Source organism: Triturus cristatus, chromosome 5_2 (assembly GCF_964204655.1).
Source record: "Triturus cristatus chromosome 5_2, aTriCri1.1, whole genome shotgun sequence".
NCBI lineage: Eukaryota > Metazoa > Chordata > Amphibia > Caudata > Salamandridae > Triturus > Triturus cristatus.
The window spans coordinates 1,077,438,115-1,077,455,653 of record NC_140588.1 but is presented as its reverse complement, the minus strand read 5'-3'; the positions used below and the strand labels follow the sequence as shown (position 1 = coordinate 1,077,455,653).

General features: G+C 46.1%; 1 protein-coding gene across 1 annotated transcript in view; it reads right to left on the bottom strand.

The window, feature by feature from the left end:
- FOXO4 (forkhead box O4) overlaps positions 1-13,221 on the bottom strand; it is a 133,301-nt gene extending 120,080 nt beyond the window's left edge. The window contains exon 1 of the mRNA XM_085608410.1: positions 11,439-13,221. Within this exon, the coding sequence (XP_085464536.1) occupies positions 11,439-11,867 (429 nt within the window). The 5' untranslated portion in view covers positions 11,868-13,221. The remainder of the gene's footprint in view (positions 1-11,438) is intronic.
- Positions 13,222-17,539: the final 4,318 nt, after the last annotated feature.

The window sequence follows — 17,539 nt, the reverse complement described above, 5'->3', positions numbered from 1 at the left end:
ACTCTGCAATAGATGCTCTCGGGAGTATGGCTAAGGTTCGACACCTGGAGGGGTTCAGGGGAGGCGGTTGGGTGGACATTATCTCTTGAAAGGGCGGCTCTTGTAGAATGGTTTATTGGGTGGATTTTAAATTAACAGAGGACGTTTCTCTGAGAAATAACCTTCGTGGCGATTAGTCTTCCAGTAATGTAACCGGAAGTGAACGAAGGCAGGTGTGCCATGGGAGAGTCTGTAGGACTCCGGTCTGCTGGGGAGAGTGTCAACTGAGCAAGCAGACTCCTCATTTCAACAGACCCCGGGATACTGGAAAACGATTCCCCTTTCCGTGGGAATCGGTCTCGTAGCGTGCCAAAGTTAGATGATCTTGGTATCAAGCTAACCGGCAGCATGTAGCTATCTTGCAAAAGTCCTGAGGCGCCATGCATTGCCATGGCACCGATGCCGCCCTGCCAGGCCTGCGGCAGCGCCGTGAAACGGCCAGTCACTGGATTACTGGGCGCTTGTGTTCACATATCAGGCCTTTCATGTGATGCCCTGCTCTGGTCGCTCACCGCGGAGCCCCTTCCAGGACGTTCCTCCCCCTTCATTCAGCGGCACAATGTGTTCTCAGAAACGGCGCAATCCCGGCCAAGCCGGGCACAGAGCACCCTTTCTCCAGGGAGCCAGGAATGCGGCCCGTCAAGGGCTTAGTCACTGCAGGAGCAGAGAATCGCACCCTTGTGCCAGGAGCCCCCGGCACGTAAAGGTGCGCAGAGGGGCTACGCTGCCAGGCGTGCCACCCGGAGGGGGCTGCTTGGCACAGGGTACATGTACACAACATGCACTAGGCCTGCCACTGGGGCTGCTTGACACAGGGTACATTCACACAATATGCAGTGGGCCTGCTTAGCACAGGGTACATGCACACAACATGAATGGGGCTGCTTCGAACAAGGTGCAGGTAACAGTCCATGCACACAACATGCCTGCCACTGGGGCTGCTTGAACATGGTGCAGGAGACGGCCCATGCACACAACATGCCTGCCACTGGGGCTGCTTGAACATGGTGCAGGAGACGGCCCATGCACACAACATGCCTGCCACTGGGGCTGCTTGAACATGGCGCAGGAGACGGCCCATGCACACAACATGCCTGCCACTGGGGCTGCTTGAACATGGTGCAGGAGACGGCCCATGCACACAACATGCCTGCCACTGGGGCTGCTTGAACATGGTGCAGGAGACGGCCCATGCACACAACATGCCTGCCACTGGGGCTGCTTGAACATGGCGCAGGAGATGGCCCATGCACACAACATGCCTGCCACTGGGGCTGCTTGAACATGGTGCAGGAGACGGCCCATGCACACAACATGCCTGCCACTGGGGCTGCTTGAACATGGTGCAGGAGACGGCCCATGCACACAACATGCCTGCCACTGGGGCTGCTTGAACAAGGTGCAGGTGACAGTCCATGCACACAACATGCCTGCCACTGGGGCTGCTTGAACAAGGTGCAGGTGACAGTCCATGCACACAACATGCCTGCCACTGGGGCTGCTTGAACATGGCGCAGGAGACGGCCCATGCACACAACATGCACTGCAAACTTGCCAACACTACTTTGCAACGACCAACAAAACACAGACCAGTGTAAAACTAAAACGGGGCAGTGTGTGGGTGGGCATCAGAGAAAAGGGAAGTTAAGGGGCGGCCAATGAAACGACGGGGCGAAAACTGGGAAAGGGGCCTATGTAGGAAGTACAGTAAGGGGGCATGAGAACGCGTATAGGAGAGGCCAAGAGCCGATGCAGCACTCAACAGCTGGAGGGCGACGGAATGGAAGGAAGGCTCAGAGGGCCAACTCAGAAGGGACCAGCCCCCCCACCCCAACTCAGAGGGACCAGCCCACCCTCCCACCTCAGAGGGACTATAGGGCCACCTCAGAGCAGGCTTCGAAAAACCATAAAAATGTTACTAGACCTGCAGGTCTAGTGACAATTAATTTACTCAACCTATCTGCAATACTATTGACCCATAAACTGGTTTCAAATGACGTGTACGTGGGCAACTATTTGAATTAATTGAGCCAACGTTTTCTTCATTATCACATTTGACAGCCCCTTCAAATGGGCAAGCTCAGCATGTGTACTGTACAAAAAGCTATTTTGTTTGATTTAATAGACTAAACTTTGTTCCCATATATAATACAAATCTAGCCACAGGATACACATGACCCCTGACCTGCCTCTTAGTTCATTAAAGCTAAAACAGCTGATGGACAGAATGCAGAACAATGTCATACATTCACCCCAGTACAGAGATCTGGGCCTAAATCCATCGTTTTTTTGCTCGCCATGCCAGTTAGAACCCAGCCATATGCAAATCAGTCTTGACCCTGTGCCTCATGGGAACAGTCAGGGTCAGACTGATTTGCATATGGCCATGTCTGAACTGGGGTGGCTGAGTGAGCTAAAGAATGATGATGGATTAAACCCAGATCAGTTGACTGGGGGCGAGTGCTTGCAATGTTCAACACTCCGTCCATCATCCCCTTTGGTTTTGCTTTTCCCAATTCATTAACGCATTGTCATTAGGGAGGGGGCAGGATGGTTTCTCAAATCATGTTTGAAAACTATCACTTTTAATAAATACATAATTATACCATGAAGTGGTAACACACGGTCATTTGTAATCAGCAAATTTTACTTTGAAATGGCCACAAACTTTCCTACGGACATGCTGTTTTACTGATAAAACTATATAGTCTACAAACAATAATGTTTGGAAATAAATTTTCTGCAAATATGTGTCATTTGCATATCACCAAGTAAAGTTTTCTGGTTTGTTTTGCTCCTATTTAACACTTTGTTTGCATCACACGCCTTAATTATGAAAAAATGTGCTTTCATAATTCCGGAAATATTTGGACATATTTGTAATATTGATTAACAGGCTATTTATTTAAATGTTATGTGTTAGAGAAAAATAACTGACATCTTCAGACAGCTCACTGGACAAAAACCTCTAACTCTAGTAAGAGAAATATAAAATCCATTTTTAAAGCAGCAGTTAGTATAAAGGCAGACTGATTTTTGAACTCTCTCCTTGAACAGACAGCAAATGTGTCAAGATAAAAACAAGATTTAATGGCATATTTATTGCTCATTCAGTTTGATTGAACAGAACACTTGCTCCTTTCCAGCCTAATTTCACTCATGGAACTAGTAGGTGCTAACAATAGCTCGAACAGATAAAAAGGTTACTCGCAATTGCGAGTGGACGAATAGATTTTTCGAGCCCTGCAGAGGGCCAACTCAGAGGGGCCAGAGGGCCAACTCAGAGGGGCCAGAGGGCCAACTCAGAGGGGCCAGAGGGCCAACTCAGAGGGGCCAGAGGGCCAACTCAGAGGGGCCAGAGGGCCAACTCAGAGGGGCCAGAGGGCCAACTCAGAGGGGCCAGAGGGCCAACTCAGAGGGCCAACTCAGAGGGGCCAGAGGGCCAACTCACAACGATAGATGGTTGAGTGGGGCAGGTGGGCAATGGGCGAGGGGCTCGGAAGTCCTGATAAATGTTTAATGAGACGAAGATTTTATGGGTTTACAATAGTTTTAATGCGGCCACATACTGTGCAGGCCCACTTCAGTCTAAGGACAGAATCGCTCTATTTCACTTTGTTTTCATATAAGTCCATTATAGCCATCTAACAGCAGATAGTGAAGTCACCTCACTTCAGAAGGATCTTTGCAGCCTCTAATACATACCATAAATGCAAAATACGATTGTATTCAGGTTGCACCACTTTACGAATATATATGAAATAGTCCACATTCGATCCAGCGAGTAGTTGAATATCCTTCTTTATTATTTTTTCAAAACTCTTCTCTTTGTAATGAAAGAACCACTGCCAACGCGTTTCGTTCTCGAAAGAGAACTTCTTGAGGGCATTTGTAGTTACCACAGAATGTGAGGCATGTAGATATAAGACACTACAATCCTGATTTCATAGATGAATGACATAGTGTTCCCAAAACAGCTTATTCGTTGTAGAAATGCGGATAATATTTGGAAGATAATGATAATGTCTTTGAAGATAAAGTGATACGATAGTCACTATAATATGTCAGATGAATATCTACATCTAGCACATCCCGCACCGTACCTGTGAGTAAGGCATGGTTATTCCGATGAAGCGCTCGACACGTGGGGAACCCATTTGTATTTCAAACGCGGTTCAAAGAGGTCGAGAACATGATAATTCCTCTCGAACTCACGGCGCTATGGAAGACGATAATAGTCAAACACGGCTTAAGCGGAACCGCGTTTAAAAATATGAACGGGTCCCCACGTGTCGAGCGCTTCATCGGAATAACCATGCCTTACTCACAGGTACGGTATGTGCTAGATGTAGATATTCATCTGACATATCATAGTGACTATCGTATCACTTTATCTTCAAAGACATCATCGTTATCTTCCAAATATTATCAGCATTTCTACAACGAATAAGCTGTTTTGGGAACACGGGATGTCATTCATCTATGAAATCAGGATTGCAGTGTCATATCTACATGCCTCACATTCCGTGGTAACTACAAATGCCCTCAAGAAGTTCTCTTTCGAGAACGAAACGCGTTGGCAGTGGTTCTTTCATTAAAAAGAAAAGAGTTTTGAAAAAATAATAAAGAAGGATATTCAACTACTTGCTGGATCAAATGTGGACCATTTCATATATATTCATAAAGTGGTACAACCTTAATACAAACGTATTTTGCATTTTTGACCCTGAGGAACGGGGTGGTGCCTTTGGACAGAGGGCGCTGTAGTTGTTTTGCACACAAAAGTATTTTTGTTTCTGCTACTTGATTGGTTCATATTCTGAGTTTGGTGCCTATTTAGAAGTTGGTCCACTGTCCAATTTTTGTTTGTATGTCTAATACAAACCATGACGACATGTGCAGCCTCCAGTCTGAGGGGTCACTGGGTGCTACATCAGGACAGTGGTGAGATTATCAGAATCACTGCTGCTTATGCAGCGTGACCCACAATAACTAAAACTACCGTACAAAAGTATAGGTGCGAGCCTCTGAAGACTCGAGCTAAGAGCTCGGCTCAGCTTAAGGCACTCTTGAAACCTCAAGCCAAAAACAGGCAGAGTGCTCATGTGGTACCAGCTCCCTTAATCAACTTTCTATAGAATCTTCTGGTTTCAACTTGATGGATCCTTTTACACAATTATTTATTTAACACAAAGAATTCAAGACAAATTATCAACCTTGGATTTAAAATGGGTGAGAGAGGAAAAGAGACTCGTGCTGTGGTGAAATCGTGTAACTAGGAAACCTGAGACCAGCCTCTCTTAACCTGCTTGACCAAATGTATGATCCTAGACCACAGCCAATTTCACTGTGCCTTTTTTCATGTCTGGAGTTAAGTGAGACTTTTTTAATGTTACCAATACCGAACATACTTATAGGGGCGATCAGACACCTCTCTTTTCACCCATTAGTCTACTGTTGTCTTGATCGCCTTTTTCTACCCTCCACTACAGATACTGCATAGGTATAGGTCAGTCCACTTCTCTTGAGTCCCAGCACTCTGCACTTTCACAAGGAGCACATCTGCACTCAAAGGGATTTCCTTTGGTGCCTTGGACCATACGGCAGGTTGTGGTTTTTGAGACTGAAAAGGTTTTTTGCTTTTTGCATTTTATTTTTATGTTGGTATGGGCCCAACAATAAAGTTTAACAACAAGCATTGGCATAGCCAACAGGTCTCGCCTTTGGGACCTTATAAGTGTTTAGCCATGCAACAGTTGATTTTGCACCAAGGATATTGTGCTGCATAACTAAATACTTATAAGGTTCCAAAAGCTAGACCAATGCTTGTTGCTCAAGATTCCAAGATGACCTCGAGTTCAGCCAGCGCCTTGAGACCCTCACGGATGAGTAGTTGCACTTTACCAACCCTGATTGATTGATTGAGAGCTAGGCCTGCTGCTCAAGCTTTCAGTGACTTGCTCACTTCTACTCAAAAGGGTGATGTATGCTCCTATGAGGAATCCGTATTTGCGGGCATCAAAGGGCATATGTAGACAACATTCAAACTTGGTAAAATGACGCCTTGCGTTAATGGACATCATTAAGGGGTCGCCAGGGGTTGCAGCGTTGACCCCTGACATGCCCCTGCTACTCCTGGCACTGCCTTTGCGACCCCTGGCATGAGAGGTCTGACAAACAAAAATGAAACAGTGGGTCTTGTGATCCTTCTTTAATTTTAGTAGCCAGTAGTTACTTAGAATGTTTATGAGAATGATATGCGTTCAGGAGTGGAACACAGGGCTACAATGAATCGAAATGTGTCCATCTGAAACTTGACAATGACACAACATTCGTGTCGGGTGTGTTCTACTCTGAGGTGTCCCTTAGCTAACTTTGCAGTACAAGAAAGCATGGAAAACAAGCTCATGGCAGAAAGCAACAATCTTGCAATATAATTACATATTTTCGTAGTGGACATAGCACTGGTAAAAAAGCGTCTCCATGTCTTTGGCTGTTAAGCACATATGGCGACAGATGAAAAATCAGCATATGTAAAAGATGAGAGAAAGGAGAGAGTGAGACAGAAAGCGAGAGAGAGAGACAGAGAATGAATGAATGACTAGGGGAAGAAGACCAGAGGAAACAGAGAGAAGACAGGAGGCAGACACTGCAGAGTAGCAGGTCGGTGACAGAAAGACAAATACAGTGTCCATGTACTAAGCACACCACCCAGTTTCAAACGTCATGAAACCACAGTTAAGTTGACTGAGTTATCTTGTTCTCCAGGTGTGTGCATGTTTGTATGCGTGAGAGAAAGAGAGACAGGTGACCGACAAAAAAAAACCCTATATGAAAGGGAGATTGAGAAGGTGAGGGAAAGACACAGGCTATAACAGACGATAAAGAGACAGTATAAGTGACAGAAAGAGAGGGTGAGCCTGGTTTGAGAAAAATGTGACGGATGGATGAGAGAGACAGGTAAGAAAAAGAGGGCAGGCAGATCATAAAGAGACATTTCAAAGAGTTAGAGAATGGGAGACGTGAGAGGTGAAAAAGAGGCAGACTGGTGTGTGAGAACTCGGAGAAAGAGAGGGGAGGGAATCTAAAGAAACAAAAAAAGATCAAAAGGTGAACTAAATAAGCGATAAAAAGATAGGTGAAAAAGAAACTGCAAAAACGGAGGTGAGGGGGATAGGGTAAAAAAAAGAGGTGATATAGAGACAGCGAAATGTGAGAAAAGATGGATGCGGGAGTGGGATGGGAGTGGGATAGAGGTGGGAGAGGCTAGAAAGAGTAAAGAAAGGCCATATGTTGTCACTTCCTGTGATGTCATTATTGACAAAGGACAAGTGATGTCACTTCCACTACCCTTGGTATTTTGGTGAATCGACGTCTATGCTTGCATGACAACACATTAACATCTGTATGTTATAAATCATAGGGCGCAAAACCAGTTTAGATATAAGAAACTTTGAGCAATGTGTACGAAATACATAAAATGTAATCTGTTAACGTTCTCATTTTGCAAAGTGGTTGGATTTCTCCCTACTACTTTTTTGTACAGCAAACTTTTACACCAGCTATCTGATAAGTTCTGAATATAGCGACCACAGGTCCTAAAAATGCTATCACTGTATTAGCCTAACCGTGCTACGTGATGGACAAGTAATTGGTTTTGGTTTTATAAATTACTCTCTGAAGAGTTTGAGACATTCTGGATATTTGACCTACTCTCTATGTTATGTTGCACTTGAGATATTTAGCCACATGATGGCGGTAGAGTATCGGTTATTATTTCAAATCTGAAAGAAAAAATAAAGGACGAAATGTTCACTAACGCTCGCAATTAATTGAAATCGTGTAGTAACAGATAACAAGTAACAATTAAAACAAGCATTGGCCGCGAAAGCGACACGGCCACGCGGCCCGCGAAAGTGATCGCGATCAAAGACAGACGGCGGCTGCACACGTGCACGCTCGCGTGAACGCACGCTCGCGTGAACGCACGCTCTAGGCCACCAAAAGCCTGTGGCAGCACTTTGAAACCCACACACTAAATTTCTCGCAGAGCAGCGCATGCGCTGGCTCACAGACCTAAAAACTGTGCCAGGATAAAACAAGCATTGACAAATGGTAAATGCTGGCAGCCAATGCCAAACCTGGCTTTGCCAAAGCTCGTTTTAGTTTGTCACATTTGACAGCACGTTAAATACATCAGCCCAGGAAGTGTGCTGTACAAAAACCACTCTTATGTATGTTGTAATATAGCCTTATAGCCCGCCGTAGCGGGCTATACCTGCTATTAAAGGCCCGCTGCATCGTTAAAGGCCCGAGCCGAAGGCGAGGACCTTTAACAAAGCAGCGGGACTTTAATAGCCGGTATAGCCCTGCTACGAAGGGCTATAAGGCTATTAGAACATTCTGCCCTCTGGTGGCAGAATGTTCTAACAAATTAAACAAAGCCTTCAGGGAGCGCGAGGGGACTGAAATCCTCTCAGGCTCCCTGAAGCCTTTGTTCACAGCCAGAGCTGTGAACAAAGAAACATTGGAATGTTGGAGCTCCGGGCTTATACCAGCCACTATAAGCCCGGAGCACTCCGCTGTTTTCAATGGAGCTTCCAATGTTCTAATATACTTTAATGTTCCATCCATACTAAGAACCTAGGCCACATACAGGGCATGAATGACAAATGAGTGCCTCTTAGTTCAATAACGACATTGTCATCAGGATAGTGATGGGGGGGGGGGGAAGGGGGGAGGGGTTCTAAGCTCATGTTTATAAACTTTCACTACCAAAAAATGCCTCTCAACGCAATCTAATGTCCCAAAGGGAAATACTTCAGTGTGTTCGAAAATACGCATTTAAGTATGAAGAGTTTTTATCTTAGTCTGATCGAATTACATGCCAAGGATGCTGTCAGCTCGAGTTAGGGCTCCTGGAGCCGAGCCAGAACCTCAGCTTACCTCTCCCTGGGAGTCATTGTTTGCTTGGCCGTCAAGAAGCAGAAGGCGGGGTAATCCGCTGCTCAACAAGCTCCGAGCCCTTCATGGTGGGGGTGCTCTGTACTGCTACTGTGGAGGGAAGATGAGTAATGTGCCCCATTCTAATGTTCCCTTTACACAAATGGGGTGGAGGCCGCCCTGACTGGCGCCACACTAGATGTCCCCTTTCCCTCCGGCCACACTTCTGATCCTGGCATACGTGGAGGATGCTGTCCTAATAGGCGCTGTAGAGCTATGCCTGTCCTGGCTATGTGAGTGTCATGTCATCGCTGGACCTCAGATTAAATAAGTCCAAATCCTCTGTTCTAGCCACAGGATTACCCCCCTCTAAAAGGCTCCCAGCCTTACATATTGGAAATCGAAAAGTGGAAGTAGTGGAGTCTTTCCCCTACTTACTGGTATTATTGGACAATAAACAACCCTGGTCACATATGGTGGATAATAGGGCATTAATAATGGAGCGAACAATGGTTTAGGTTCTAGTTTCACCAAGAAAATGGGCTCAACACCCATTGAGACTATTAAAAAAATCTATGGTGCTAAAACTATTTCGGCCACAACATATAGGGCTCTGGGGAACAGCATCAATAGATTCTCTTCAAAAGTTAGAGGATGTTTTTTAAGAGGGTAGTTTCTCACCCTGGCTCTTTTTCAAACTATGTCTGCCACTTAGAATTTGACTTACCCTACGTGACTGACATTATAAGACTTGCCTCTGGAAAAGAGGCACAGTAGGCCTAACTCAGACTGTAAAAAAAAACAAAAAAAACTGTCATTGGATCAGGTACAGCAAATTGTCTGGTGGCTGTATGTTAAATCTATGCCGTTATCCTTAGGTGTGCTTGAACTATTTACAAACCTGAGTACCTGCTCTAATTTTCTAAAACATAGACTCAAAGTATTATTTTTAGCAAAAGCAGGTTATGAGAGAAAGGAAAGGTATCATGCAAAACCCGTTGCAATGTTGTATCAATTGACCCCCCCACCCACCATCGAGGGCGAGTACTCATACTTAGAAAAAGTTAGAAACTTGCAGCATAGATTTATTCTTTTGAGGTTTCGCATAAATTTAATCCTGTTAATGCTGGGGTTCCCTGCTAAAAAGTTCTCCTTTAATGATCTTATACTCTGGCCTTGTGCCAATTCCTCTCAACAATCTGACCGTCATGTCTTCTTCTTCGGTCACTTCTATAAAGAACAAAGATCTAGATACATTTTCCAGCTTTTAAACGACAAGTTTACACAATGTCGCATCACCCTGTTTTTCTTAAAAAAGCTTAATGATCCTTTTGCTTGTTTTTCTGTCACGTCATTCCTCTGGGCTTGTAACCGGAGGACACATTTTTTAGAATTAATAGCAGCCTAAGTTTTAATAACTCATTAACTAAGCATCAACATCATTTAGGAAACTATGTATTTGATACAAGAATTAATTTGTCTCTTTTTATCGTTCTTATGACAGCGTCAGTCGTTTTCACTGTAATATCTAACCATATATCAATTGTGATTTTTATAGGAATCGTGATAGCTGAATTTGCACTGTGTTCACTTTATTGAGTAACGATACCAATTACATAAATTTAGTATACTGGGGAATTGTTAAATTTGAAGTGCTACTGACTAAGGTTTGTAAAAGGTACTTCTTATATTTACTCCCCAGTAGATTTTATGGTCAGAAATGTCATTTTAATGTATATACTTTTATGATCTATGCTTTTTAACTAGATCGATTAAAGTTGTTCTGAATTGAGTAATGTGTGGCCTGATGTCCTCTGCGCTCCATCACTCTGCCTCCCTCAGAGTGATGCTGGCCTGAAGGCTTCCTCCCTAGGGATGTTTAAACGGCAAGGGTGGGTAGTTCTGAAGGGAAGTGGTGTGTTCTTTGTGGGGTCTTAATCTACCACGCTGACACCGTTCTCATCCGAATACAGGAGTCACTTAGATACTTGTGGCTTGTTCTCACTCTGCTAAAACGATATTCTATTTCCCCTCCCCAACGGCCGGCTGGCATGGATATCTCTGCTGTGCTCAGGGGCCGCACACTCAGTACAAGCCGAGCGAGGCGGGACCACAGCCTAACAGCGTGGGAGCTTTAGTGACTTAACAGCGGGCGGTTCTGCTCCCTGCGACTGAACCCCCTCACTCGCAACACTAGACCAGCACATACCAAAAAGGTTTCGCTTCAGCGCACCCAAATCCACACAATCCCTAGGTTATTCCCCTGGCGCCAGCATAACTGCCAGGGAAACACTTGGAGTAAACCAAGCTTTTAACAGAGACGGGAGAGGGCATGCAGGAATCAAAACCTGACATAAATACGAACATATTCTTAGCATGGATACCTACATGGGAAGCAGTGAACTAGAACTGCAGCAACCAAAGATTTTTAAAAGAGGAAAGAAGGGAAAGCGTACCTTCCAGCCGGCGGAGCTGTTGCTGTCACCTTTATCTTTGAAGAAGGGCACGGATTTCACCATCCACTCGTAGATCTGGGAAAGGGTGAGCCGCTTCTCCGGGGAGCTCTCGATGGCCTGGCTGATCAGCTCGGCATACGACTGATTGCCCCAGGCGTTGCGCCGAGAGCCGCCCTTCCGAGGGGTCGTTCCCCCGACCCCTGCCATGCCCTCTGCCACGGCTCTACTTTCCAAATCATTCTGCGGGCAGATAACAGCCTCTTGGCCATCGCACCGAGCTTCGTCCACTGGGATCCCTTCGGACGGAGGTTCCTGCTTCACAATGGACAAGTCCGGCCTCGGTAGAGGCCACGTACAGGATCGGGGCCGGCTCTGAGGCTCGAAGTCAGGGTCAATGTCCACCCCGCCCAGCTCCAGGGCTTCCTCCATCTCGGCGACCCTCGAGATAACGTCAATGAAACCAAGGGTGCAACAAGTGCTTGTTTATAGCTCGAACCTCAGCGCCCCGTTAACTTCACCGATGGCAGGTGGCTGGACCCACCATGGCAGCAGAGAGGAAACTTCAGTCTACTTGAGCCAGGAGGCAAAATAAATCCTGCTTCAACCAAGATGTGATCGGTGAAAACACGCGGCTAACAAAGTAGGCAGAGGATCAGAGACACTCGGGATTGACTTCTGGAGAACTGCAGATCTGTGCAATGTCACGTTCTGTAAACCCCATGCAACGGTGGCCCGAGGGCTATGATGTACATGTATCCTTCACGTGGGTTCAGCGCAGCCTAGAGGGGTTGGAGATCGTCCGGCTCCGAGGGTGCTGGAGGCACCATCTCACACACACCTCCACCTTGGAGGATGCAGAGCGCACGTCTCCGGCGCCTCTTCCTCAGCTCGGCCGTGGGCCCCAGTTACAGAGATCAGGTTGTGCTAGGGCGGTACAAGGAGGCTCAGAAGCGGCGATGAGTGTGTACTGGGGACAAGAAGTAGGAAAACCTCCACACCGGACGCCTCCAAGGTCGCTAGTGCTCTGGTGACGGTGGGCCTGAACTCCAACAGAGAGAGAGGGGATTATGGCCGAGGTCCGGTCCCCTGCAGCAGGTTGGATGTACGTGTTCCACTGATGCTCTGGGTCTGTGCAATGGCCAACAGGGCGGTGATTAGCTTCTGTAAAGGTGCTACGGCTCTGGTAAATAAAGTGCTGGCGTTCATTTAAGTGCTGGATCCAGGGGAGGCGAAGTCCTGATTGGGTCCTGGGCTGTTTAAGTGCTTAGGTTGAGAGTGCTGTGCTTTTGCAGGCGCTAGGGACGGTCCAGCTGATGCTTGGGTGCTGGTGGGCAACGATGATCTGACAGCTGCTCCGGTTCGGCGCAAGGAGCCAGGGTGACTGGTCTGATCTAGCGCCCCGGCAGGATCTGAGCTTCATCAGGCGCTGTAGTCCCTCTCTATTCCTCAGATGGGGTCTGTCTCTCTCACTGAGCCCAAGTGCACCCCCATGACCCCTGGGTACCCAGCACAGGTAAACCCCGGGTCCAGGGGCTGGCCCCGTCTCAGTGACGTCACAGCCGTCCGCGGAGCGCGAATTCTCCTCTCACTTGACGGCAGACCGTCGCACGCCCCACACCCATGCGGCTCCCGTTCCTTGCAATACCCCTGCTCCCAGGCAGCTCTCCCCGTTTTTCTTCCCCGGCTCCCTTGCGGACTGTGCCTTTTGTTTTGCTCCCAAACCCGCTGGCTGACGTCTCTGTTTACTAAAGAGGTCGCGAGTGCCCGGCCACGCACGCGTAATGACGCACTTCCGCTTAGACTGGCCGCATGGTTTGACGGGAGACGTAGTTTAAAAGTTTCCGCAGCATGAGACACCCAAATAGGCTATCCACCCACTGAACTACAAATCCCGAAAGGAAACGCCAGGAAATGACGACATGTGAACTCACCTGTTGGCACCAAGGAAGCGGGAGAAACAGAAGCACGTGATGGAGGGAACTACAACTCCCAGCGCCTGGGAGACAAGCCTCAGCCCTGTGATATAACACAGTCCCGTCATGCACCGTGCCAACGCGTGACTGCCTGTAAACTTGCCTCCCTCCCTGTGGGTGCAGGCCACCGGGTGCAGATGGAGAGATAAAGCCTCATAAACGCGTTCTCTTGAGATGGTGCTGCTAGACGTCCACCCTGTCTCTAACACGTGCGGAAAGACAAGAAGATAACTTCCTGCGCTTGAAGTGCTCAGCAAGCTCACCCATTCCTTTTAGCAGATCTATATAGTGCGAAAGTATGGGAGCGCGAAAGTATGGGAGCGTTTTACCTGAGCACCACTTACTTACACAAGAACACGTTCATTTCTAGTAGGTAGGCGCCAAAAGATTAGGTTGTTTGTCCAGAATCACACAATGCGGAACCGATGCCAAGACTCGAACATGCTCCCCAGTTCCAAGCTCCGCTGCTCTGGCCGCAAGGCCAAATCCTCTCCCCCACGCCCTTCATCAAACGGAAGTATACAAGTATATTGAGTTACTATTTAAAGTACCTGTTCATAGCTGCCAAGGTTTCAGATTGCTGATGTGTGACATCTTTATTTTTCACTGTACTTATGAGTGACATTCAAAGACTATGAGTGACACATTTCTCGTGAGCAAAATTAAGCAGTTAAGACCAGGCAAACATATAAATATAATAAATAACACCCATATGAGCAACCAGAAACTCGCATTATACTATAACAAGATTAGAAGAAAAAAAAATCACAAAAGCCATTATTTTCTTCCTCATTAGAACATACTACAAACTCAGGGTATAATGTAGGAAGCACTTTAAACATGCTTTAGAGCTGCAATTGATGATCCCTGACATGCACAAAATAACAAAAACAGAAAGTTATGTAATACAGGTGGCTTACTGTGGCCATGAACAATATTAATAGCCGTTTTTTTTATTTGAAAGGCTTCTAAGCCTACCTTGAATAGTGAGGAACCGACCGACTTAAGAGGCACTAACGTCTCCATTCTGGCTCTGGGCGTCGAAGATAGAGAAGCACTGTACATACTGTATTACAGTGGTGATCATCATGCCGGCGCTCATGATTCTTAGGCAGAATTCAGAATCATGCCGGAACAGAGCTTAATTTGTAAACAAATAAGTGCCAGGGCTCTCTTCAGGAGGCCACTGCAGATTCCACCACACATTGGCCCTGCTATGTTGCAAATGATAGTATCAACACAACTATTAACCATCACACTCGTACAAATGTGACAATTTGGACTATTTCAGGCCCCCAAAGCTATAAGAATGGTTTGGGCTGCAGGTAATTGTCATTTTTTAATATTCATCCAACTCAATAGGCGGTGAGGGCTAGGAGGTGTGCGCACTGGTGTGTAATACCGGTTAGTCAATTAAGTAGTTCATGCACGCTCACCTTTCAATGGTCCCACCGCCACTGGACCACTAATCAACCAGAATTCATAACCTATCCTGAAAGGAGTGCCTCGGTTCACAAAGTTCACAAATCTATTCAAGTAATGGTTTGGTCGATCTTGGCCAGGATCTTCATCTTTAGGGACCGCAACGCCATTCTCCAAACAGCTAGAGTGGCTCCGCCTCTGCGCATAGAGAACTCTGTTGTCTCTTTCTATCCAGACTACACAGCAGCAGTCACCAAGCAAAGAAGGAGTTTCCTAGAGGTCAAAAAGGAACTTCAGCGCAGAGAACTGGCATACTCCATGCTTTACCCAGCGAAACTCCGAGTAGTGGCCGACGGTAAGACTCTCTTCTTCAATAGGCCAGAGGATGCCCATGACTGGCTGCTAGGCTGGCGACAAGTTAACAGGCCTGCAAACGGCAAGGGCCGACAACAACGTCAAACAACGGAAGCAACGACACATGGGCAGAGACGCATGGACAAGGAACTCAACTGCCGCCACACAGATGCAGAGGGCTGACCCTCACTGGATGCCTGTCACTAATTCAGTAAAGTTCGGACTTTTAAAATGACACCTCTGCTCGCCTCCTACTGAAAGACCTGGCCTGGCGCGGATCGCCCGTGGTGATCCAGCAGTGAACATAACACAAATATGCCCAAACTTATCGACAGAAGAGAAGAGATCGCACAGGACCTATTTGGGAAAGGATTCAGTGCAGTTACTTCTGCACCCATTGTGGAACAGCAAAATACAGGATTTCGTTCATGTTTTGTCAAACTTGAAAGGATTAAGAAACAAGAACTTGCCCGCTGGTGGGACGGTGTGACTCTCCAACAATACATCGACAACAACAAAATCCCCAGGGGGCTACGAATCCTTATTTTTCCCACTTTTGAGGATTTAAGTGGTGTACTATTGGGAGAGTGGGAACAAAACCTGGAAAAATCCTCACAGACCATGATGAGGATATTAATTAAACATGCAAGTGAAAAGGGGCAGAAATTGCAGGAAGAAATTGATGAGTTAGAAAAAGTAATTGAAGCTATGGAATGTAAGGAGTTAGTAGAGACGAATTATGCTATTCTTAATAGAGTAATAGAAGAACATCAGCAATACCTGAGAGACAAGAAGATGCGTAAAATCAAAAGAGACGACAGGGACTATAGGGATGGCAGAATATATACTTTTGCGAAAAAGTATGATAATACCAACACTGTAGCAGATAGAAAAAGAGTCAGAGAAGAGAGTATGGATAATAGATCTAGCAGTACAACCTCACACCTCCAACGAAAGCAATAGCTCAGTTCCATCAAATAGTGAGATCCCTTTAGGGGAAGGAGCAACCAACTTTCAGAAGGAATTGGAAAGATTGAGGGAGGGCGACAGACAACAGAGAAAGGGTCCCAGAAAACAAGGAGAGGTGGGAGGCGCAACAGGAAGAGCAGACAGTCACAATATGCGACTACGCTCCAAAAAGGATTAATAACAGATGGGACTTTGGTCCCGTTGAACCAAACTAGACTTTCCACCACGGGGGTTAATACTAGTTTGAAAGTTGCCCAGAATCCACAAATGGATCTTCAAATAATTAACCTCTCACATAGGGAACTAGATGTGAGTGAATGTACTGTACTTAAGAAAGGATTGGGTTTTTGTCCAACACAATACGGTGATTTAGTGGATGTGCATGTTGATTTATACAAATTTCTTCGTGTGTTGAAATTAAAAGAGTTTTTTTCACAGCAAACAGCCCATACTGTCCCTCATGTCTCAAATGTTTCTGGCACTGACAAAACCATTGAGGATATCAGACATGTACAAACTTTATTATCCATAGAGAATGATGAAATGCTTGACATACAAACTATTTTGAATGATTTGGAAATTTCTGAGGATTGCAATCGGGATACAGGTTTGAAATGTAGATCCAAGTTTGTACCACAAGGGGGGTATCATCCCAATATAGACAGATTTGGAGAAATGATCACTGAGGAGCTATCCAAATTGGAGATTACTAGCCCACATACACAACACCACTACAATTTGACCAAATCAGAGAGGGAGGCTTTGAAAAGATTACAGAAGGATGACAAGATTGTGATTAGGGAGGCTGACAAGGGGGGTAATGTGGTGGTAATGGACATCAAGGATTATATGGAGGAAATCGCACGACAACTAGGAGATCAGCAATGTTATGAGCCCATTGAGTATAACCCCATTAAAGATTTACAGGCTATTATTAATGGCCGATTGACAGAATGGAAGAATGAATGCCTGTTAACTGACAATGAATTCAGATACCTTTACATCTATCAGGCACGCTTCCCTTGTATATACATCCTTCCCAAGGTACACAAGGGAGGTAAGTTCCCCCCGGGCCGACCTATCATCTCTGGTGTGGGATCTCCCACAGAAAGAATATCTGAATTCGTTGACATTACATTGCAAAAGCATGTCGTCAATCTTCCCTCCTACCTTAAAGACAGTAAGGACATCTTGGTCAAACTGAATGGTTTTGTATGGTCCGATGACCTTATGTTTGTCACATTGGATGTGGTAGGACTATACACCTGCATCCGCAGGGAATTGGGTCTGTTGGCGGTTCGCCATTACCTAGACAAGGAAGGGGCTGACCATTACTCCTATAACCTCATGATCATGGAAATGATTGATCTCATTCTCACGAAT